A 24,479-nucleotide genomic window follows, 5' to 3' on the forward strand; every position below is an offset into this window, starting at 1 on the left:
AGGAAAGGAGGTAACTCTATCAAGAATTTTGACAGAATTATGCCCCTTTTTCGACTTAGAATTTAAACGTTAAAGTTTTTTTGTAATAGTTCAAATATTTTCAAAGTCCATTGACATATCGCTTTTGAAACTTTGCACAATTGTTCACCATCATGACCCCAACCTGTAGACAAGAGGAGGTAACTGTATCAAGCATTTTGACAGAATTATGTCCCTTTTTCGACTTAGAATTTACGTTAAAGTTTTTGTAATAGTTTCAAATTTTTTCAAAGTCCATTGACATATGGCTTTGAAACTTTGCACACTTGTTCAACATCATGACCCCCAACCTGTAAACAGGAGGAGGTAACTCTATTAAGCATTTTTGACAGAATTATGCCACTTTTTCGAACTTAGAATTTACGTTAAAGTTTTTGTAATAGTTCAATATTTTCAAAGTCCATAGACATATGGCTTTGAAACTTTGCACACTTGTTCACCATCATGAACCCCAACCTGTAGACAGGAGGAGGTAACTCTATCAAGCATTTTGACAGAATTATGCCCCTTTTTCGACTAAGAATTTACCTTAAAGTTTTTTGTAAAAGTTTAAATATTTTCAAAAGTCCATTGACATATGGCTTTGAAACTTTGCACACTTGTTTCACCATCATGACCCCAAACCTGTAGACAAGAGGAGGTAACTGTATCAAGCATTTTGACAGAATTATGCCCCTTTTTCAACTTAGAATTTACGTTAAAGTTTTTGTAATAGTTCAAATATTTTCAAAGTCCATTGACATATGGCTTTGAAACTTTGCACACTTGTTCAACATCATGGACCCCAATCTGTAAACAGGAGGAGGTAACTCTATCAAGCATTTTTGACAGAATTATGCCCCTTTTTCGACTTAGAATTTACGTTAAAGTTTTTGTAATAGTTCAAATATTTGCAAAGTCCATTGACATATGGCTTTGAAACTTTGCACACTTGTTCACCATCATGACCCAACCTGTAAACAGGAGGAGGTAACTGTATCAAGCATTTTTTTTTACTATCAAGCACTAAGAATAGTCGAGCGTTGCTGGTCCTATCACCGACAGCTCTTGTTAAGGAAATCTACTTCAAAACTTCAAATATATATTTCTTATCATTAGCACGCTTGTTGTGTGACAAGGTTCATAACTCTAAGTGTGACTATTTCCAAAATTATTCCCCTTGATTCTTGGTATTTATGTTAACAATGTTATTTTTTACTATACTTAATACATGAATTATACAAATTTATTTTTAAAGCCCCGGGAGCATCTGCGATCCGGTGGGAAAATAGTGATTTTACCTGTGGTGGTGTGGGTGTGGTTTTGGGGTGTGTGGTGTGTGTTGTGCGTGGCGGGGGCGTTGCGTGTGTGTTGGGGGGTGTGGTGTGTTCGTGCGTTTGTTTTCCATGCCCCGCCCTGGGTTTTTCGTTGAAAAAACACACCCAAAATCCCTGGTAACCCCACACATAGCGAGGGTAATTTTCCCATTACCTCGGAAAAGTTTAACCCCGCCAAAAAGCGTAGAAATCTATCAGGGTTTATTTTGGGGGAAAATTTTAGGTAAAACCCCGGAATAAACGTGTACTACCGATGGTTTTGTGGGCGGGAAAGTGAGCACACACCCCCCAGTGAAATTTGATTTTTTTTTTTCCCGACCCGTGAAACGGGGTTACACACGCGCATGCCAAATATCCTATTTGCGCATGCGCATGTAACCCCCGTTTCATATCCGATTGTAACAAAATGGCTGACGCTAGACGTGCCAGAACACTTCAGCGAGGTATGGTAAATTTGTCATTTTATGGAAGTTTATCAGGTGCATCAGATTTGGAAACATGTGTCATAAAACTAATATTATGTGTTAATTGAATATGTATGTCATGCACCATGTTTTGAAATAATTTAAAAAACGGACATAAACGGCAGATAAAACTGTTAGTTTTGGCACATAAAATGAATTCGAAAAAAAAAACCTGGACTACAATAAATAAAAACAACATTGATTTACAATATAAACAGTGACTGAATTTAAAAAATGTATTATATCATCTTATATTATTTGATTTACAGATAAAAGTAGATTGAAATAAAACAAGATCGATATATTGTCGGTTGACCTAAAAAAATTTCCTCCCTTTGACAGGGCCAGTCCGAGTCAACACCTTCACTGTTTACGTCTCAAAGGGCTTGTTAAATGTTTGATTAGAATACAAATAATTGATTTTTTTTCAACTAATAAAGTAATTTTTACTGATCAAGTCAAAGAAAGCTTGACTGTTTGTGTTGAAATCACAGCCACCCAGGTACGTCAATATACGTACTTGGGCCACCCAAGGATACAATTATCCTAGCTTAAGATTTTCAGTATGGGCTTTCGGCATATTATTTGATGTTCACAATACATACAATGAGTAATTATTTTTTTTAAGTTGATATAGAGAAGGAACGTAACTCGCTAGCTAGGCTTGAAAACAGCCACTGTAGTCCTGTTCCATAAACTATAACAGTTGTTGACAGTTTTGACTTTTAAGTTGATTTTCATAAATTTTGTGTCAGTCGATGCAGAAATATAAATTAATGCTTTATTTGACTTATTTGTTAACCAAAAGATAGACCCAAAAGCCCGAGAGTCCGAGTATGAATGTTACTCTTGTGGTTATACTTGGTTTTATTGTATATCACTTTCAACATGTTAGCATCCATTACTATTTTTGTATTTACCTTATAATTTGCTGATTTTTTGAGGAAATTTTCAAGTGTTATTTTTGGAATTTACTCAGTAATGAATCGGGAAATTTGCTGTCTATTTTCTTTTGGGAACAGTGCAGTTATCCGGTAGATCTATTAGATATATAGAATCAGTTTCAGCTTGGCCCTAAAACATACTAGGGGGCCTCGTTGTTAAATCACTCTAAGTCTTTATTATTGGAACCTGGACTTTTTACAAACGTCGAAAGATGTTTTCTTAAATTATAATTGCATTTTTGGTAATGAAGAAATTTTCAATGATTTGGTTAATAAAAACCTATTACAACTAATCCTTGGGACATTGAAAAAATACATTGCATATTAGTAGTTGTATTACATGCTGTTTTATAATAATATGATAAAGAACAAACATTTAAAAATATTTTATATAATAAATAAATAACTTTTTATGTCATATATTATTGATTTTTTTTACAAAAACTATCAAATGGAACACATTTGTATAACAGTAACTTTTGAAGAATCTGCAAGAATACTGTAAACATAACAAATTTCTTCTTAATATGCATTAATTTTGCAGAAATACAATGTATAATTCTTTAATAATATACCAGATGTCTCTTATTTTTCATTTAAAACAGTTTGTCTTGATAACATGCAAGTAATTAGAACAACTTAATATGTTTTTTTTTATTCAAAAGTGGGCAGAGTTGACCCATGCTGAGTTAGTATAAGGCTGAGTTGACTTTTTACCAATATATACAGTAAAGGAAAAACACTGGTTATTGAAAAAATATGAAATTTTGTAACCAAATAAAAGAACTATAACTTCCATGATCTAATGTGTGGTTGCTTGGTAACTTGCAGTTTACATTATCCAGTAACCAAATTTCTGGGTCTAAATGAACATCAGATTTTGCTAATTGTTTTCCAGGAAAATTCTTTAGTTTTACAGTTGGTAACATGAAAGAAAGTCCTTCAATCAGAGCCGAGGAATAAGTCAAGAAGCTAAAATACCCATTATACCCCTCTGGTTCTAGAGTAGAAATATTTAAAAAAAAAAAAGATAAAATTTATCATAATATAGACTATACAATAATTATTATACATTTTTGTTATGAAACAGATTTAAAAGGTGTTTATCCCCTGTCGAATAGCTGAAGGACAGGGTTCTTTTTAGGAAAAGGGAAAGATGGTGGGGAGGGAAAAATAAATGAAAAAAAAAACAATTTGGGGAAATTAAAATATAAACAGTCATACACATTCTGGTGAAAATGCCCAATCGGACTTATGACATAAAATACTATATTTCTAGGAAAATAATAAATCAATAATTGTTTCTTTCCAATTTGTTGTGTTTATTAAGCCTTTATATATGATACAAATCAAGATACAAATATTTTGGTTATCTTTTATTTTCTTAGAATTATTTCTCTTTTTCAAACAAAATATTTGAAATTCATAAAAATTATGTTGTATGTTAAATTCTGTATAGAAAAGTGATTATCAGCTACATTTTGCCCTAAATTATTGTGCCAAGACCTTTAGTATATAAATTTAATAAATATTTCCAGGTTCTGGCATTTTTATTTCGACACACACTTTTTATTTGATTTGCATTCACGAATTCCATGACCATCCTTTAAGCAACGATAACAACTACCTCTGATTCTGTTTTTCCGTTCTTCCAATGTTGCGAATCGAGTACACATGTCACTCCAATGATTCTCTGCACAATATCTACACACTGGCTTGTTATGAACAGTTTCATTGGCCACAAATGTGTCGGCACTGCTACGGAATTTCTGAAAATGATGTTGATTATGAAAATCTTTATTCCAAGTATTCGTTGGCAATGCTCCGTCTTTCTTTATTCCCCTGTTCACTGAATTAAATTGACCTCCATGCACTCTATCACTCTTTCCTTTGTCAGACTTTTCACAAGCGGTAATGTAATCTCGTAGGTGATCACGCAAACTGTCAACAGTCCACTCATTCTTTGCTCCTTTTATTATTTCCAGCTGCCGGAGCACATCCTCTGGCAGCTTTGTGCGAATCATTGAAACAAAAACGTGTTGATTCACATTTTCCTTTAGCATCTCAAGACTGCGTAAGGTTTTTTCAACTTTATCCAAAAAAAATCGCAGGCTTTCAACCTTTGTAGTTGGTGAATGAACATTAAGCATTTCTTTGTAATGAAGATCAATAATCTCTTGTTTGTTGCCGTACCTCTCTCGGAGAATTCCGACTGCAATAGAATAATTGTCGTTGGTACGCGCAAGTCCAGCTAATGCTCTCTTCGCTTCTCCGCCTAGTTTGCTTAGCAAATAATTAAACTTTTCTATGTTGGATAGTTTGGTGTTTCTGTGCACAATGGATTCAAAAGAGTCCCAAAATTCCCACCAGTTTATTTTGTTTCCGTAAAACATGTCCAAATCAAGTTTTGGTAATTTAACTGCACTTGTATTTTTTCTGTCCGTTTGCATCTGCACCATCATTTGATGTTGCTGTTCAATTTGTGTCATCATCATCTTTTGCATTTGTTCTTGATATGTCTCTTTTTCTTTCTCATCATGTTTCAATGGTACAATTGACTCACAAAATTGGTCTAAATCAAGGATACAATTTTCTACCTCGAAATTCAAATTGTAATCCTCATCTACAATCTGTTGCAAATATTCCGAATCACTTTTAGTTAAAAGTTCTGATAGTTTATCCATTTGACTCATCAATTTCTCAGAATAGGATTTCAATAGACTTTTACACCTTTGAACATCTTTTTAAAACTCAAGTTTTGACACTGCACTCACCTCACTTTTCAGAAGGTCGTTTGCTTTTTGAAGCTCAGTTATCACCACTTTTCTGTACTTCGTTCTCACTCCTTTCAATGAAGCAACAGTTGGCATTTTGATATATCTTCAGGTTGCACAAACACAATTTTATCAGAACACTTAATCGAGTAAAGAAATAATCCACTTTTGAAATGCACTAAACACCTTTTGTCACTTCTCAATTTTTATTTTCACTTCACACTTTACATCCACTTTCGTATCCGGTTCGCGGGACCATTTTCATTGTCGTAAACACATACAACATACAACATACAATAAAGTTTAAAGGAGCATATTCATAGAACAGAATTTAAATACCAAGTATTCATTACATAATCGCTATGTTAGCGACACCGCCTCGGTGGTCATTGATTTTGCTAAATATGTGTATGGTCAAAACTGGCCCCGCCTCAGAGGTGTCATTGTTTTTAACTTTATGTGTTTAGTAAAAAACTTAAAAAATCTTCTTTAAAAAAACCCAATGAGCTAGAGGTTAGATGTGTAGCATGAAACATCCTCTTGTGGGTGTCTACCAAGTTTGTTCAAAAGCCCTAAAGTTTAAACTGGACCCGCTCCGGGGGCCTATATACAGGTGAGCGACCTCAGGGCCATCATGGCCCTCTTGTTATATTGTCCTATGTGAGTTATACAATGATTTTTGGTGGCAATACATGACTGTATATTCCGATAAATTCTGTAATCAGTTGACCCAGTGACCTCCTTTTTATTGAGTGCTAAAGGTTTGAATTTTGACAATAGGGACATGTCCAGATACCCACTTTAATTTTGAAACAAATGAACAAGATTTTGGTACTCTGATGTACTTTCTTGTGTTTTGAGTTAGTACTTTGAGATTTAAACCCTTTAACTCATTTCTTCATGAGCATTTTGTGAAACATGGCTGTTTTCATTGAAAAGTCTCCCGTTACAATTTCAAATTGCTATAATACTATAAAAACTGCTTCAACACTAATCAAACTTGGCACAAATGTTGACTGGACCATTGCCCTTGCAATAACATGTTCAGGCTTAAATTTTCTGTTACCATGGCAACGAGGGGACATCTCAAAATTGCCAAAACTCACTATTTTGCGTTGATTTTATTCCATCAAAATTGATTTCAAAGTGCTGCAACTTCTCAATGGATTGAGATAGAGTCAAATGCTTTTCAGCGTTGGTTACACGTTACCTTATGATCAATCTGGGGTCAATTATAGCCTCTCACAAGTCCAACATTTTCTTGGCGATCAGGGGACTCCGCCCCCCTTCACCCCCCCCCCAAACAGAAGGGGACACATCCCCCTTCTGGCAACCCCCTGATGTATCTTTTGGTTAGGGGGCCGCGCCGAAAAAGTGGTCACTTTTTTTAACAACATTTCTCAAACAAAAACAAGTTTTGGGGGCCTAAATAAGGCATTTTTTCACCATTTATGACAACAGAAGCGGGTGGGGGGATGAAAAAGGCGTTAAAAGGCGTGTATATCGCGTAATGGGTTAAACAATATAATTTTGCCTTTGAAGTTTCATAACCATTCATTTAGATTATATCCCAGTTACTTGTATATCTTTATTGATTATCTTACCAGGTAACAATGTAAATATATATTAACTTTTCTTGCTTTGTTGAACAATAATGAATGGTTAATCATACGAATGATTTGAATCTAATCACAGAGAACTTCGAATTCCTCAGTGATTATATAATTGTGCATCTGAGCTCAAACCCTGCATTTTTCTATAATAAAACAATTAACATAAATATCTATAATTATAAATAGATTTTGTAAATATATATTAAAACCTATAATCTGTGATTTTCAATTATGCAAGTGCTTGCATTGCTCATAAGGGATTTAACCATTTAAAAAAAACAATTAAAGGAACGTCACTGAGGTCAAAAAGCATAAAAACATAAAATTTGAAACTCTTACAAAGATTAGTTGGGGCACTTAAGTCAGAAATATGTGAAAAATCAAACCAGGAAATAAAATCATAAATAAATTGTATTTTTGTGCTCTTCTTAGCCTGATTTAAGTGAAAAGCATTGTAATGCTTTTGAATTTCAGGTCATATTTTTCACAAATAAAATAATTGTTCTGGAAAAACTGACTGCAAATTGTGAGCCAAGTCTGAAGTGTTGCACACACAACGTAAAATGGAACATTTATCTCGAAAATTCATTTCCAGTTCTATCATGTTAAAATAACCTCAGTTTTGTCACTTTAAGCTTTATCACTTCTGTCAGTCTTACTCATGCAAACATGGTCTTGATCTACATAGAATGGAACATTTATCTCTTAAACTGTTTTTCAGTCCTTTCATGTCAAAAACCTCAATGGAGTCCCTTTAAGATTTATCAACTCTGTCTATCTTACTCATGCAATCTTACTCATGAAAACATGGCCTAGATCTACATAGAATGGAACATGAATCTGGAAAAACTTAATTTTCAGTCCTGTCATGTCAAAAAACGTCATTGGAGTCCCTTAAAGATTTATCAAATCTGTCTATCTTACTTATGCAATCATGGTCTCGATCTACAAAGAATAGAACAATAATCTTGAAGACTTATTTTCAGTCCTGTCATGTCAGATCAAAAAATATCAGTTGTGTCCCTTAAAGATTTATCAATTTTGTCTATCTTACTCATGCAAACATTGTCTAGATCTACATAGAATGGATCAATAATCTTGAAAACTTATCTTCAGTCCTGTAATGTCAAAAAACATCAGTGGAGTCCCTTTAAGATTTTTCAATTCTGTCCATCTTACTCATGCAATCATGCGTATTATGATATTCGTGTTATGTTACCACTTGCAATTTAGCCAGCCAGTCACCATTATAATTTACTGTAGTTGATCTTACTGAATTGACCTCAAATGCTTTATATGACAAATGACCACTATCTATTTGGAAATGGATACTGTTATTTTCACAGAGTGGTCACTTTTATGTGTCACACCTGTATGTGTTTTTGAAAATGGTGATGTTATGTTAGCCCAAGTATCTACAATTTGAATATGTGTTAAAATGTTGGCTAAATGCTGCTCACGATATACATTGTACATACTTATAGTATTCTGAAAAAAACTTGTAGTTACAATGTTGTGTTATTTTACAGTCATGCTTTCATTTACAATCAGGTATCATGTGGTGTGAAGGTGTACTTTCCAAAGAAAATGAAGGTTCTATGGAACATCTGTGGATTTGCTCCTCTAATGAAGGTCATGGTCAAGTCTCTGTTGTGTCTCTTCATACAGACAAGCCATCTCTAATAGAATCATTTCAGGCCACTAAATGTATGATTATATGTGTAGAGACTGTGCCAGGTTATGCCAGGGTCAGATCAGAGGCAGTATTTGAAGAAGACACAGTCTGGATGAGTACATCAGACTCAGAGTAAGTTTTTGAAAATCTAAGAACAAGTCTGAAATTTCCTAGCTTATGATCAGCTGTTTAAACACATTTTTTATGCCACCGCAGCATCTGCGATGCGGTGGCATATAGCGATTCACCTGTGTGTGTGTGCGTGCGTGTTTGTGTGTGTGTGTTTGTGTGTGTGTTCTATAGATTATATAGTGAACTTAAAAACTCTTCTTGTGAAAAAACACAAGTCCAATTTCAACAAAACATGGCAGGATTGATCCTTGGGTGAAGAGCTTCCAAAGTTCTTCAAAGAATTTCATTCCATGCAGAAATCTGGTTGCCATGGCAACCAAAAGGAATTATAAGAATAAATTTAAAAAATCTTGTTGTAAAGACCCAAAAAGCCTAGAGCTCAGATATTTTGCATAAGGCATTGTCTGGTAGACCTCTACCAAGATTGTTCAAATTATAGCCCTGGGGCCAAAATTGGCCCGCCCCGGGGGTCATTGATTTTCATTTTATGTACATATAGTAAAAACTTAAAATACCTTCTTGTAAAGACCCAAAAGGCCTAGAGCTTAGATATTTTGCATAAGGCATTGTCTGGTATACCCTTACCAAGATTGTTCAAATTATAGCTCTGGGATCAAAATCGGCCCCACCCCGGGGGTCATTGATTTTCATTATATGTACATATAGTAAAAACTTAAAATACCTTCTTGTAAAGACCCAAAATGCCTAGAGCTTAGATATTTTGCATAAGGCATTGTCTGGTAGACCTCTACCCAGATTGATTAAATTATAGCCCTGGAGTCATAATCGGCCTTGCCCCGGGGGTCATTGGTTTTCCTTATATGTATATAGTAGAAACTTATAGTAAAACTTATTTTAAAAAAATTTCTTCTAGCAATTGACAAATGCTAGAGGTTAGATATTGTGCATGAATCATTGTGTAGTGAACCTCTAGCAAGATTGTTCAAATTATAGCCCTGGGGTCAAAATTGCCCCCACCTGGGGGTCATTGATTTTCAATATATACATATAGTAAAAAAATAAAAAATTCTTATTGTCTGAAGGTACAAGGCTTAGATCTTTAATATTTGTTTAATGATATCATCTATAGGTACTCTACCAAAGGTGTTCAAATTTTGCCTCTAGTGTCAAAATTAGCCCCGCCCCGGGGGCCATAGGTTTTCCTTATATGTATATAGTAAAAACTTAAAAAATCATCTTCTCTAAATTTACAAAGGCTAGAGTTAAGATATTTTGCATGAAACATTGTGTAGTGAACCTCTAGCAAGATTGTACAACTTATAGCCCTGGGGTCAAAATTGGCCCCACCCCCAGGGGTAATGATTCACTATGTACATATAGTAAAAAATTTAAAAAATCTTCTTGTCTGAAGGTACAAGGCTTAGAGCTTTGATATTTGGTATATAGTATCATCTATGGGTCCTCTACTAAAGTTGTTTTAATTATGCCTCTAGTGTTGAAATTGCCCTGCCCCAGAGGCGATAGTTTTCCTTATATGTATAAAGTTAAAAAAATAATCTTCTCTGAATTGACAAAGGCTAGAGGTTAAATATATGGCATGAGACTTTGCGAAGTGTATCTCTACCAAGATTGTTCAAATTATAGCCCTGGGGTCAAAATTGGTTCTGCCCCGGGGGTCATTGATTTTCATTATGTACATATAGGAAGAAAAAAAATATTTTTGTTTGAAGGTACAAGGCATAGAGCTTTGATGTTTCCTATATAATATCATCTATAGGTCTTCTACCAAAATTGTTCAAATTTTTCCCCTGGTGTCAAAATTGGCTCTGCCCAGGGGCAGTGATTCTCATTATGTACACATAGTAAAAATAGAAAATAAAAGAAATGTTTTCTGAATGGGAGAAAGCTACAGCTTGAAATGTTGTTTGGTGGACCTGTATCAAGATTCTTTTGAATTAAACCCTTGGGTCAAAATTTTGCCTTGCCCAAGGGGACAGTGACCTACTTTCTTGTCCTTTGATGCACAGCAATGAAATTTTGACCATGTGCACAGTTTTAGTTGTAAAATTGAACTTTGATATCAGGTGACCTAGATTTTGAGACGTACTTTCTTGTCCTTTGATGTACAGCTATGAAATTGAACCATGTGCACAGATTAAGATGTAAAGTGAACTTTGATATCAGCTGACCTAGATTTTGACAAAGTGTCTTACTGTGTTGTCCTTTGATGTAGTCATGAAATTTAGGCTGTGTGAACTATGACCTTCACCACCAAATTCACTAGAGTAGACTCAAGTGCATTGATATATTCCTACTCTGATCTTTTATTGGATTAACAATAGATTTAACCACTAATCTGATAATAAGAATTAGATAGGTCAGGGATCTATGCATTATGACAATCTTCAATTGTATAGAAACAAAAAAAATCTTTTCCAACACTACTATTTAGTGTTGTATTAATGCGGTGGCATAGCATTTTTCTCAAATGCAATCTTGTTTCCATTTTGTTATAAATTATGTAAGCCAGTCTAAACCTTGTAGCTTTTCATTGACTGTTTATGATCATATATTTAAATTTTGAAAAAAAAAAAATTCTTTTTTTTTTTAAACCACAAATCTTAGTTTCTAATTGGCTATTTGTAATGAAATCTCTTAATTCATTGAGAGCCAGTCAGACTTTTTATTCTAACTTTATACTTTATTTTACCTTTATGCTAACTTTATTTTTCTAACTTTTAATTTGCTATGACTATGTGATCTATGATCACATTTTTTGATGATTTCACAGTAATTGTGTACTACCATTATAATTCAAGAGAAAATGAAGCACCTTCTTTCTTTTACTTTAGTAATTTCAAGGGGCAGACACTAGAACTGCTAGATTTATGCTTAAGAACTTTTCTACTGTAATTACAGGATCCAAGTATTTATGCTAAGTGAAAGGCAAGCAGACTTACATAGACACTGTATTTATACATTTGAAGTTGGCTGTATAACTATCTCTATGAGATACATTGATGATCTTATGTTTTGTGGAAATAGGAATGGGAAGGTGATCATTTTCTCCAGAAATGATGGTTTGTATTAATAATTATTATCTTATCTTATGCTTTTGTTGTGGAGTTACAGTGAGATCAGTGAAATATATATCATATCACGCTGTTTTAAATGAAATGAAACATATAATATCGGTTTTTGTTCTAAACATTGATGGATATAACAAAGTACGAGGATTGATCAAAAAGTTCTTGGCCCGATGTACTTCCGGTAGACAGAGAACTCAACTAATGGTCTTACTTTTCAATATTATCGCCCTCTACATCAATGCACTTTGCCCACTAGTGCTCCAACTTGTTAAACCCTTCAAAATAGAGCTCTCTATTTTGTTCCTCATAGAACTCATTGACCACCTCCATGACACCTTCATTGCTTCCAAAACATCTAGCACAAAGCTTGGTTTTCAGTATCAGAAACAGGTGGAAGTCAGAGGGGGCCAAGTCCGGAGAATATAGGGGATGGGGAAGAATTTTAAAGCGGCAGTCAGTTGCAGCAGCCATCGCAACTTGAGATGTGTGAGATGGCGCATTGTTGTGCAGGGGCAGAACGCCTTGAATCAGTTTGCCCCTCATTTTATGCGCGATTTCTTGATGCAGACGTCTCAATTTGTCTGCATAGTACGTACAGTTTATGGTACACTCTTGCTCAAGATAGTCAATCATGATTATCTCCTGACAATCCCAAAAAATTGAAGCTATCATCTTCCCTGATGTTGACACCCTCTTGAATTTCTTCAGAGGGGGTGAATCAGGGTGATTCCACTGTATGCTCTGTTTCTTGGATTTCATATCAAATTGATGGACGCATATTTCATCCTCAGTTACAAGATAAAATCAGGTCACCTCGTAGCGAAACAAAAGATATCTTGAATTGTCAAGTCTGGTCCGTTTCTGGTCATCAGTCAACTCTCTGGGGACCCATCTAGCGGAACCCTTTGACATGCCATAAGACATCAGTCAGAATTGCCTGAACTGAACCAACGCTTATATAATTCTTCGCATGTCTCGCCTTCTGTAGCACATGACCAGATCGTGCACAGCTTCGGCTGCCAGGCTGCTCATGATCCTCAATGCTCTCCCTGCCCCTCTTAAATTTAGCAGCCCATTTTTGACAGTGCTATAGGAAGGAGACGCCTTCCCAAGTGTATCCATGAAGTCTTCATGGATTTCCTTGGGGGACATCCCTTTCTTACAGAGGTACTTAATGACGGCTCTGATTTCAACTTTCTCCATTTGGTCTACATGACACACCCCTCTACTGATCAAAGTGTGTTTTATGTTTTTTAATCTGTGTTAAACTGAGTATAACTCGGCCAGTAATCTTCAATAAGATATCAGTATCAACCTTTCGTGTGTAAATGTCAGTCCAGGGTATGAACATGATGAAGTTGTATTGAATTCCAACCATTAGTCTTCAAGTTATGCTCCGGACAAGGAAAATGCAACGCGTGCGTGTGTGTTATATAGATTATATTGTGAACTTAAAAAATCTTCTTGTGAAAAACCACTTGTCCAATTTCAACTAAACTTGGCAGGATTGATCCTTGGGTGAAGGGCTTTCAAAGTTGTTCAAAGAAATTTTTTCCATGCAGAAATCTGGTTACCATGACAACCAAAAGGAATAAAAAAATAAATTAAAAAAATTCTTCTTGTAAAGACCCATAATGCCCAGAGCATAGATATTTTGCAAAAGGCATTGTCTGGTAGACCTCTACCAAGGTTGTTCAAATTATAGCCCTGGGGTCAAAATTGACCCCAACCCCGGGGGGTCTTTGATTTTCACTATGTACATAAAGTAAAAAAATAAAAAATCTTCTTATCTGAAGGTATAAGGCTTAGAGCTTTGATGTTTCCTGTATAATATAGGTCATCTACCAAAGTTGTTCACGTTTTTACTCAGGTGTCACAATTGGCCCTGCTTGGGGGCATTGATTTTCATAATGTACACATAATATAACAATTGTTTTCTGAATTGGAGAAAGCTATTTGACATGAAATGTTGTTTGGTGGACCTGTATCAAGATTGTTTGAATTAAACTCTTTGGTCAAAATTTTGCCTTGCTCAAGAGGACAGTGACCTTCTTTCTTGTCCTTTGATGTACAGCTATGAAATTTGAACCGTGTGCACAGATTAAGATGAAAAGTGAACTTTGGTATCAGCTGACCTAGATTTTGACAAAGTGTCCTACTGTATTGTCCTTTGATGTACAGTCATGAAATTTAGGCCATGTGAAATATGACCTTCACCACCAAATTCACTAGACTCAACTGCATTGATAGATTCCTACTCCGATCTTTTATTTGAATAACAATATATTTAACCACTAATCTGATAATAATAAGATAGGTCAGGGATATATGCATTATGGCAATATTCAATTGTATAGATACAAAAAAATTCTGTTCCTATTTAGTGTTGTGTAAAAAAGGTGTCATTGCATTTTTCACAAATGCAATCTTGTTTTAAAGTTGACCCTTGATTGTACTGCTCTTGAAACAATCTTTTACTGGTGTTATAAGGGGAGAGTTGTTAGTGACCATTGTAGGGCTTGTGTCTGTTTTGTTTATTTACCTTTGCAGCTATATTGAACCTTTGTATGGGCGAGCGTATACATGATTTTAAATGGCCTTAGTTAGGGGTTCTTTATTTAGCAGATTAAAAAATTGTTGCAAAATGTTTCTTTTCAGATGGTGTTTGGAGTGAATCAAGGAGAATAACTCTAGGATTGAATCCAGTAACCTCCCTTATCTGTATAGGAGATAATATGTGGGCAGCTTGCGGAACAAAAATCTATATGATTGATATAGACACTTACGTGATTCAGGTTTATAATATAGATTGTTTATTGTATATCACTGATAACAACATATGTCAGTTTCAGGTATATGATATAGAAATGTGTATTGTATCTATAAAAATAGCAGCTCTTATTATACCCCTGAAACAAAGTTTTTTTTTTGGGGGGGGGTATATAGGAGTCACCCGGGTGTTTGTCGGTCAGTTGGTCAGTCCAGCGGTCCGTTGCATTTTCCTTGTCCGGAGCATTACTTGAAGACTAACGGTTGGAATTCAATACAACTTCATCATGTTCATACACTGGTCAAGCACATTGAGAGGAAGTGCACTGCACAAGAACCTTAACTCCATCTTGACTAATTACAGAGTCATTGCCCTTTGTCACTTGTGCATAACTTGAAAACAACTTGTTGGAATTTAATACAACTCCATACAAAGGTCAAGCAGTTTGAGAGAAAATGCATTGTACAAGAACCATAACTCAATCTTGATTAATCACAGAATTATTGCCCTTTGATACTTTATCTTGTCCAGTGCATTACTTGAAAGAAATGGTTTGAATTCAATGCACTTTCAAGCACAATAAGAGGAAGTGCAGTGCACAAAAACCATAACTCTATCCGGAGTAATTATAGAATGATTGCCCTTTGTTAGTTTTCCTTGTTGCAAAGTATAACATAAAATCTACTGGTTGGAATTCAATACAATTTCATACAATGCTCAAGTATATTGAAAGGAAGCGCAGTGCACATAAACCAAAACTCTTTTTTGACTCATTTTAGAGTTTTTTTCCTTTGTTATTTTTAGCTCGACTATTCGATAAGAATAAGTAGAGCTATTGCAGTCACCCGAGCGTCGGCGTCGGTGTCGGCGTCTGCGTAACCACTTATGTTTAAGTTTTAAAGTTTTTGTAATAGTTCAAATATTTTCAAAGTCCATTGACATATGGCTTTGAAACTTTGCACACTTGTTCACCATCATGACCCCAACCTGTAGACAAAAGGAGGTAACTCTATCAAGCATTTTGACAGAATTATGCCCCTTTTTCGACTTAGAATTTACGTTAAAGTTTTTGTAATAGTTCAAATATTTTCAAAGTCCATTGACATATGGCTTTGAAACTTTGCACACTTGTTCACCATCATGACCCCAACCTGTAAACAGGAGGAGGTAACTGTATCAATCATTTTCTTTACTATCAAGCACTAAGAATAGTCGAGCGTTGCTGTCCTACCGACAGCTCTTGTTTAATGTCCAGTGCATAACTTGAAAATTAATGGTTGGAATTCAATACAATTTCATACAATGGTCAAGTGCAGTGAGAGGATGTGCAGTGTACAATAACCATAACACCATCTTCAGTATTTGCAAAGTTATTGCCCTTTGTTCCTTTTCATTGTCCGGTGCATAACTTAAAAACGAATGTTACGAATTCAGTGCAACTTCATACAATGGTCAAGCACAATGAGAGGAAGTGCAGTGCTCAAGAATTGTAAATCTTTCTAGACTTATTACAGAGTAATCATTAAACTTCATCAGTGGTCCACCACAGTGAAAGGAAATGCAACATGCAAGAACCACAACTATCTTTAACTGCCACACAACAATAACTCTAGTTTAATTCTTTTATAAGGTTTTCTTTTACTAGAAACTTCCTCATTTCCAAAGCAGTCTTGTGGGTGTATCAATCACATTTAGTGATAGTTCTAGTTATCTTAGGATTCTCCAACTTTGAATAACTTGCCTCTTAAGGCTATTAGATTTAATGCTGCCATTTTCGAAAGTGGGTCATTTGTGTCAAAATCTAGGTCAGCTGATAAAATCAAATGAAAACCTTGTTAACACTTTAGAGTTCACAATTTTTAATTAGATTTTCATAAAATTTTGTCAGAATGTTTATCTCAATCATGTCTCAGACAAACTTAAAAATGGGTCATCTTAGGACATGGTGATTTGTTTTCAATAAAGATGATTTATATAAATCATGCTCCTGAGGCCTAAAATACCCCCTCTGAGTTTATATTAAAGGTTATATAGACTTACTGGGATGTAGCATCATCTTATGTTGTTTACAAAAGTGTTATAAGTCATGCCCCTGGGGTCAAATTGACCCAACCCTGGGGTATCCAACTTCAAGTGACTAATTTATTTTTCATTAACATATTGAAATCGATGACTTATTTATTTTTCATTAACATATTGAAATCTTTTGCATAAAAATTACAATGCCAAGCATTTTATACTTGGCATGTAGCAAAGAATTTTGGATTAATTTTGGATTAAAAAATATAACTTAAATAAATGGAAATATCATCAGAAATAAACACTGTCATGAGTAAAATGTGCATCATTATGAGAAGCACATATATATCTGCACATATCATTTTAAAATTGTAACGTTTTTCGTTAAATTTTATAGAATTATTTTCCACAAGAACAATGACATCATGATTTGTAGTGCATATTGCTATTAATATATTTCTTATATACCATATATTGTACTGTAATAATAAGCTGTTCATATCTTTTAATAGAATAAATAGAACTGTAAATGCTATTTGTATCTTTTATTACTACATGTATTTATAGCACTGTATGTACTATTCATATCTTTTATTACTAATTATAGCACTGTATGTACTATATATATCTTTTAACCTTTTTCCCTGATAAAAGCGTGTTTTGACGGCTTTCCCCCCCCCCTTTTTTTTTGAGGCCTCAAACAGTGAAAAATGCCGTATTTAGGCCCCAAACACTGTTTTTCATTTGAGAAATGTTGTTAAAAAAAGTGTGCCCCCTTCTGTTTGAGGGTGTGAAGGGGAGCGGTAGTTCCCCTCATCGCCAAGAAATTTTTTGACAAGTGACACGCTAAAAATGGCCTCAGGTCGATCTTATGGTGACGTGTAACCAACGCTGAAAAGCCGTTTACTCTATCTCACTGCATTGAGAGGTTGCAGCACTTTGAAATCATTTTGATGGAAAAAAAACAATACAAAATAGTGATTTTTCGCAATTTTGAGACGTCCCCCCGTTGCCATGATAACAGGAACTTTAAAATTGAGCATGTTGTTACAGAGGTTATGGTTCAGTCAACATATGTGCCAAGTTTCATCAGTATTAAAGCATTTTTCATAGTTTTATAGTAGTTGGAACTTGTAACAGGAGGCTTTTCAATGAAAACGGCCATTTTCACAATATGCTCATGGGCTGAAAGGTTAATACTATATATAGACCTGTATATGCTATTTATATCTTTAGTACTATATAGCAATGTATATACTATATATATATATATAATTATATTATATATATATATATATATATATATATATATATATATATATATATCTTTTATTACTATATATATCACTGTATATGCTATTTATATCTTTTAGTACTATATATAACAAGGCATATACTGTTTATATCTTTTATTACTACCGGGTATATATAGCACTGTATGTACTATTCATATCTTTTCATACTATATATAGCACTATATTTGCCATTTATATCTTTTAGTACTATATATAGCAATGTATATACTATTCATATCTTTTATTACTATATATAGATCTGTATATGAGACCAGTGTAATCGTTTTTGCTTCTAGGACAATGTGGAGCATCAGCTTACAGAGAAAGATGACCAAACAATACATTTTGAGTATTTAGTGAAGACTGGTGTTGGGGTATGGGCATCTTTCATTGGTCAGCCAAATATCTGCCTGTACCACAGTGAGAGCAGGCGACTGCTACAGGACTTCAATATCTGCACTGCTGTCCATGAATTCATTAAAGGTAAACTTACATGTTAATCTCATTTACTCGCTATTTAAATATATACTAAGCTCATGTTTGAGTAAAATATTTCTATCCCAAAAATTAATTGAAATCTATGTAATTCTTTCTGAATATGTCTTAATTTAATAAAAGAATGTACAAACTGCAAGTGGCAAGCTGCATATCCTATTACAGGTCAAGAAAAGTTGGTCCTTTCTTAAGAAATTGTTTTTTTTTAATGACACTAAATATTCAAATTGTGTCCACCTATAGTGTGTAGGGTTTAAAACATAAGATATATACTTTGTGTGTCTTCAAAACATGTTTAACTATATCAACAAAGAGACTGTGTAGCAATTATCAATATTTAAAAATATAAAATTTGAGCATAGTATATCTGTATGACAATTTTGATTTTATTGATTCATTTTATGTGTAGGTAAGATAAAATAAAACTAATGTAACACATGTGACAACTTTTACCACTCCTAAACAACATGCGGATGATTTAATTACTTGAAGAATAAGGACAATAATATATATATCCCTTTCTGGGGGTACTATAGAAATGGCCATCATCTCTCCGTCCATCTGTTCGTCTGTCTCTCCATCCTTAACACTTTCATGTCTGCTTCATTACTTTTGAACCACTGAAATTTTTATACGCCCGTTTGTTCACCATTGTGAGGTGGAGTGTTGCGTGCAAAATTTAGGTCCCTGTGGCCAAGGTCACACATAAGGGGTCAAAGTTCAGACAAAAATATGAAATTGTGTATTCGGAACATTTATCAATTACTGAGGGATTGAAACACAGATGGTCATTATCACGACTACCGGTGTGAAACATGTAATTAAGGTTAACATATGAAAGGTCAAGGTCACAAAATATGATAAAATATAGACATTTTGTCCAGAGCATGGTGGGATTTTAAAGAAACTTCATAGAAATGTTCACCACTATGAGAAGCAGTGTCAGGTGCATGAACCATGTCTCTCAACTAAAGGTTAAGGTCATTTAAAAATGCTTGTTCGGTGCCAAAATTCTACATTCATCGGGGGATTTTAATGTAACTTGGCACAAATTTTCACCATTGTGAGGCTTATTGCGAACATAATCCAGGTCCCTTCTACCAAAGTCAAGGTCACATAGAGAGGTTAAAAATTCTGTACTTGTTAATATCTGCTAAATTGATATTTATCATGCCCCTGTGGTCACAATTGATCCGCCCCAGGGTCACTTGCACTTGATAATAGGAAAACAAATTTAAGTCTTATTGTGTGAAACTACAAAGCACAGAGCTTAGATATTTGGCATGTAGTATAAATTTGTTAATTTCTACAAAAGTTGTAATAATCATGACCCTCAGGTCAAAATTGGCCATGCTACATGAGTCACCTGCTTTATGTTATGTACACTAAGGAATTTTTGTGGATAAAAACTAGGCCTCTATATTTGGCACATAGCATTGCCGAGTTGGCCTCTATAATAGTAGGCAACTGTCCGTTTACTATTTCTAATTGCATAAACTGCTATACTTTTCAGTATATTCTGGAATAGAAGAAAGAAAGAATTTTCAAGTTACTTGTTTAATGGCAAGTCTTGGGCTGCTTTGGGTTGGAACTAATGTTGGAATAATACTGGTATATCCTCTTCCAAGATTACGAGATGGCGTCCCAAGAATTAACGAGCGTCCACAAGTAGCTCTCCACAGTCATAGTGAAGCAGTAAAGTTTCTATTACCGATGCATTACGGGCCAGTTAGTGGGGCACCTATAAGAAGAAGGATGGAATCTGTCCTTAAGAAATACAAAGTTGATGACTCTGTAATAAGACATTTATCTATTGTTGATGAAAACGAGACAGCTGACAGTAGACCAAATTCTTATATAAGTTTGGATGCTGTTGGCATGGTGACAGGTGATAATGTGTATGAAGATGTTGATTTCCAAGGTTATAAAAGAGATACTGACAGTCAGATTTATGAAGAAATTCCAAGTAAAGTGACGGAAGTTAAAAGGTAGTGCTAATAAAATCCTGCAGTAAAACCTAAAGGGGGATGACCAGGTTGAAGACAAGGAATCAGATCTGATTCAATCTGATGAGCACAAATATTTCATTTAGAATCTCAATTGTTAGAGAAACTAACAAAACTGACGAAAAAGTCAAGTGCAGTAGGTGAGAGCAGCAAAGTTGAGATGGAAAGGTGTTCAGATATAAACTGAAACCTCCCGATGAGATGTATTCCTTAGACTCGAAAAATAAGAACAAAAATATTTATGTAAGGAAAGAAAAGGAATTGTGATATGGACCGGAAATCAATGACTTTGTCTTACGATGCAAATCTTTTACACGGCAAACATTAAATAAGTCTAAAGTATTTCATTCAGAATTAAAAAATGCGTTAAAGCATAGAAAGTCTCTTGAAGACTTGACTGATAGAGATGCTACACAAGATGAAGTTAGTAAATTTATATCCAAACTTTCAGTCAGGCCCAAAAACAATTTCAAATCCGGCAAAATCATTAACGAGGCAGTGGCCTTTCTTCAAAGTTTACCGGATATTAGGGACGAGTCTAAGAAAGAGAAAGATAAAGACTCCCTGTACTTTCGACCACGAATGAGTAGCGGAATAAAAGCGAAAAAACCGGAACTTCTCCTCCTCCCAAGTGAAAAACTCGACAAAAAAAGGAGAAAAAGCCGTCTCGGTTTTCTAAGCGGAAATCTTCACCAAAGAAACTAGACGTTCTGTTTCCCTTTAACAAGGATGACACAATGGAAAATATAAGAGAAAGTCCAGTTGGTACCAGTTTTTTCGGCAGGGCTCATCAGAGATACTCTCAGAAAGCAAAGACACTAATACAATAATGGTTATTAGCGAGGAGATGGTTATAAAAGATTGGAAAGAAGAGAAAGTTTACAAAATTACAAAGACCAAAGCCATTGTCCTTAATGTTTTTGGAATGTACAAAATTCTAGATACATTATTTTTGACTGCTGTTTAAATATTGAAATGCAATAAAAAAGCATGTACTGATGTTTTAGTTATTATTTTAAGTCATTATAGTAAAAGCTGGACTGTGATTTACTATTTGCTGTACATTTTCCGAAAAAGCCGTTTTATATGAAAAAAATGTTGTTAAATTTGTTAAATATAAATAATTTAAATTGAAATATAATATTGTTTTTGAATCAACCTGTAATAAGAGACAACATATTTTTAATTTTTTTAGATTGTTTTTAAGTTTCATTCCATATGTACCAATATTTCATTCCATGTTCATGCATAGCATTATTGTCCTCTGCTTTTTGCTAAGAGTCTGCAATACTCTCATTCATGTAATTATTCTACAATATACAGGTATATTATACAAAAAGGTTGACATTTCCTTTTTTTAATATTTTTTTTTCCTTAAGTAGACATAATATTTGCTGGTCGAAAAGTTTTATTAAATACAGGTTGTACATGTTCATGAACAAAGTAATTTTGTCATGGATTAAGTGTTAATTCAAGTAATTTTTTACATTTGTACAATTTGCAATGTTGAGTGGACTTATTCCGTTGCTATTATATGTGAAGAAAACAATTCATCTGTGGTTTTAATCCAAGTAGTCTCAATCATGCAAGTTCAATAAATGGCATTAACCGTCAAATAATTGAATTTTGGAAGGTCAAATGATTGAATTTTGCTTATAGTTTCTTAACATGGTCATTTATTCATTGAAATGATTCATACTTGGAAAAAACATCAAGTGGGATGAGACTGACATATTAAAATTGCAATAAAGGAAAAACTCATTAGTGTGCCCCCATTTTGAAGGGGGGCCAATTTAGATTTACCCTTGTCCGTCGGTTCTATTTTGTGTCGCACGTAGCTTAAAGTATTTGACCTACAGTCATGAATCTTTATAGGAATATTAGTCAGCATGTGTAGTTGTGCACCTTGGTGTTTGCGTGTGGATTTATTCGTTATTTGTAGAGTTATTGCCCATGACTAAGTAAAAATTTACAAATTTCAAAAAGTGTTGCACATAGCTCAAAAAGAATTTGACCTATGGTTATAAAACTTTACAGGAATGTTACACAGCAAATTAAAAAGTTGTGGCACCTTGGTGTTTTTTCGTGTATATTTATTCAGTATTTGTTGTTAGTTATTGCCCTATCCCCTAAGTAAAAAATTTTCCATTGTCAACTTGTTCAAACACATGCTCAAAAAGTATTTGACATATAGACATAAAAAACTTTAAAGGGGAATGTTGCTCAAGGATGTGCAGTTTGTGCACCTGAAATGTTTTCACCTGTGGGGATTTATTCTGTTTGTGAGAGTTTATGGCCCTTGCCTTGGTAAAAAAATTTGCAATTTTTAACCCTTTGTGTTCTCCATATAGCTCAAAAAAGTATTGAAGTAGGGTCATGAAAACTTTACAAGGAATGTACTCAGCAAGTGAGTTGTGTACCTGGAGTTTCAATGGTGAAATTTAATTCTGTTTTCTCAGAGTCTTTAAGGCCCTTTATTTGCACTTAGTAAAAATTTACCAATTTTCAATTGTGTCCGCAGATGTGTTGAGTATTGAGTGTACCCTTGAGTGGGCTTGATCAGAATAAACCACGTTTTACAGGAAGAATGATCAACATCACTGTGAAACTGTACTTCCTGGTGTTTTGCATGTGGATTTTTTATGCCCCCCACTTTAGGGGGGAGGGGGCAATTTAAGATTTAATCCTTGTTTCTCTGTCCTTCCCTTCTCATTTTGTGTCGCATGTAGCTCAAAAATGGTTTGACCTAAAGTCATGGAACTTTACAGGAACGGTGATCAGCATGCAAGCTGGTTTCACCTGGGTGGGTTTGCGTGTAAGTTAATTCAGTATTTTATAGTTATTACCCTTGACTTGGTAAAAATTTGCAAATAAAATTTTGTGTCACATCTCAAAAAGATTTAAACATATAGTCAAAAATTTACGGAAATTTTTCTAGGATGGATTTGGCACCTTTTTTCCCGGGATTTTTTTTCTGTTTGTTAGAGTAATGGTTCCTTAAAAAAAATTTTGCAATTTTTAATTTTTTCCCCAATAGCTAAAAAAAGTTTTGACCTAGGGAAAATTTTTTACAGGAATGCACTAAAACATTTTAAGTTTTTAAGGGTTTAAATGGGGGGATTATTCTTTTTTCAGAGTTAGCCCTTAAACCAGTAAAATTTTTAAAAAATTTTCAAATTGTGCCAAGTGTGTTGTTTCCTTGGTGTTTGGTCGGAATAACCAAAATTTACAGAATGTGATCAAAAACACTGTAAAGCTGTTCTGTTGTTAAATGTGGGGGGGGGCTTTTAGATTTACCTTGTTTTTCCCTTCTTTTTTTGTGTTCCCAGACTCAAAAATTTTGACCTGAGTCAGAACCCTTTCGGAATTTTGATCGAAAATGGAATTCCCCACCGGGGGTTCGTTGTGGTTTAATTTCTTTTTTGTAAGTTTCCTTGACTTAAAAATTTTGCAAATTTTCAATTTGTCCACTAGCTCAAAAAGTTTTTGCCCTAGGGCATAAACTTCCAGGAATGTTGAGTTTTGCACGGGGTATTTTGTGGTTTTTGTTTTGAGATTTAAAACCCTTGATTAGTAAAAATTTCATTTCAACTTGTTTTACATTAGCTCAAAAAGTTTTTGCCCTAGGTATAAAATTTAAAAGGAATGGACCTGTAAATTTCATGGGGGTTTGCGGAAATTTATTATTTTTCGGGAGTTTTTGGCCTTGAAAGTAAAATTCTTTTAAAAATTTGGGGTTAAAATGGGGTGTAGCCTCAAAATGTATTTAACACTAAGTCATTAACTCATGTAAGAGGAAATGCTTGGCCGCATGTGTAGTCCGTGCACTTTGGGTTTCGCTTGTGAATTTATCCAGTATTGTTGCGTTTTTTGCCCCTTGACTTAAA

At 34.4% G+C, this 24,479-nt stretch overlaps 2 protein-coding genes across 2 annotated transcripts; one reads left to right on the forward strand and one right to left on the reverse strand.

Annotated features, from left to right (window-relative positions):
• Positions 1–4,313: 4,313 nt before the first annotated feature.
• On the reverse strand, positions 4,314–5,447 carry LOC132755010 (uncharacterized). Its single transcript, XM_060745790.1, has one exon. It carries the CDS (start codon positions 5,445–5,447, stop codon positions 4,314–4,316), a length of 1,134 nt encoding a protein of 377 aa, XP_060601773.1.
• Positions 5,448–8,691: 3,244 nt separating this feature from the next.
• On the forward strand, positions 8,692–21,297 carry LOC132755011 (rho guanine nucleotide exchange factor 10-like). Its single transcript, XM_060745791.1, has 6 exons — positions 8,692–8,957; positions 11,838–11,998; positions 14,666–14,802; positions 18,388–18,574; positions 20,100–20,574; positions 20,970–21,297. The coding sequence occupies exons 1-6, from the start codon at positions 8,707–8,709 to the stop codon at positions 21,295–21,297; spliced, it is 1,539 nt and encodes a 512-aa protein (XP_060601774.1). The 5' UTR covers positions 8,692–8,706.
• Positions 21,298–24,479: the final 3,182 nt, after the last annotated feature.

Source organism: Ruditapes philippinarum, unplaced genomic scaffold (assembly GCF_026571515.1).
Source record: "Ruditapes philippinarum isolate M1 unplaced genomic scaffold, ASM2657151v2 ctg12988_1_1_1_1, whole genome shotgun sequence".
Classification (NCBI taxonomy): Eukaryota; Metazoa; Mollusca; class Bivalvia; order Venerida; family Veneridae; genus Ruditapes; species Ruditapes philippinarum.

Coding starts and splice junctions, on each gene's coding strand:
- LOC132755010 (XM_060745790.1), bottom strand. CDS start 5,447: ATGGATAAACTATCAGAACTTTTAACTAAAAGTGATTCGGAATATTTG.
- LOC132755011 (XM_060745791.1), top strand. CDS start 8,707: ATGTGGTGTGAAGGTGTACTTTCCAAAGAAAATGAAGGTTCTATGGAA. Junction 8,958..11,837: donor ATGAGTACATCAGACTCAGA/GTAAGTTTTTGA, acceptor CTGTAATTACAG/GATCCAAGTATTTATGCTAA. Junction 18,575..20,099: donor TGTCCATGAATTCATTAAAG/GTAAACTTACAT, acceptor TATACTTTTCAG/TATATTCTGGAATAGAAGAA.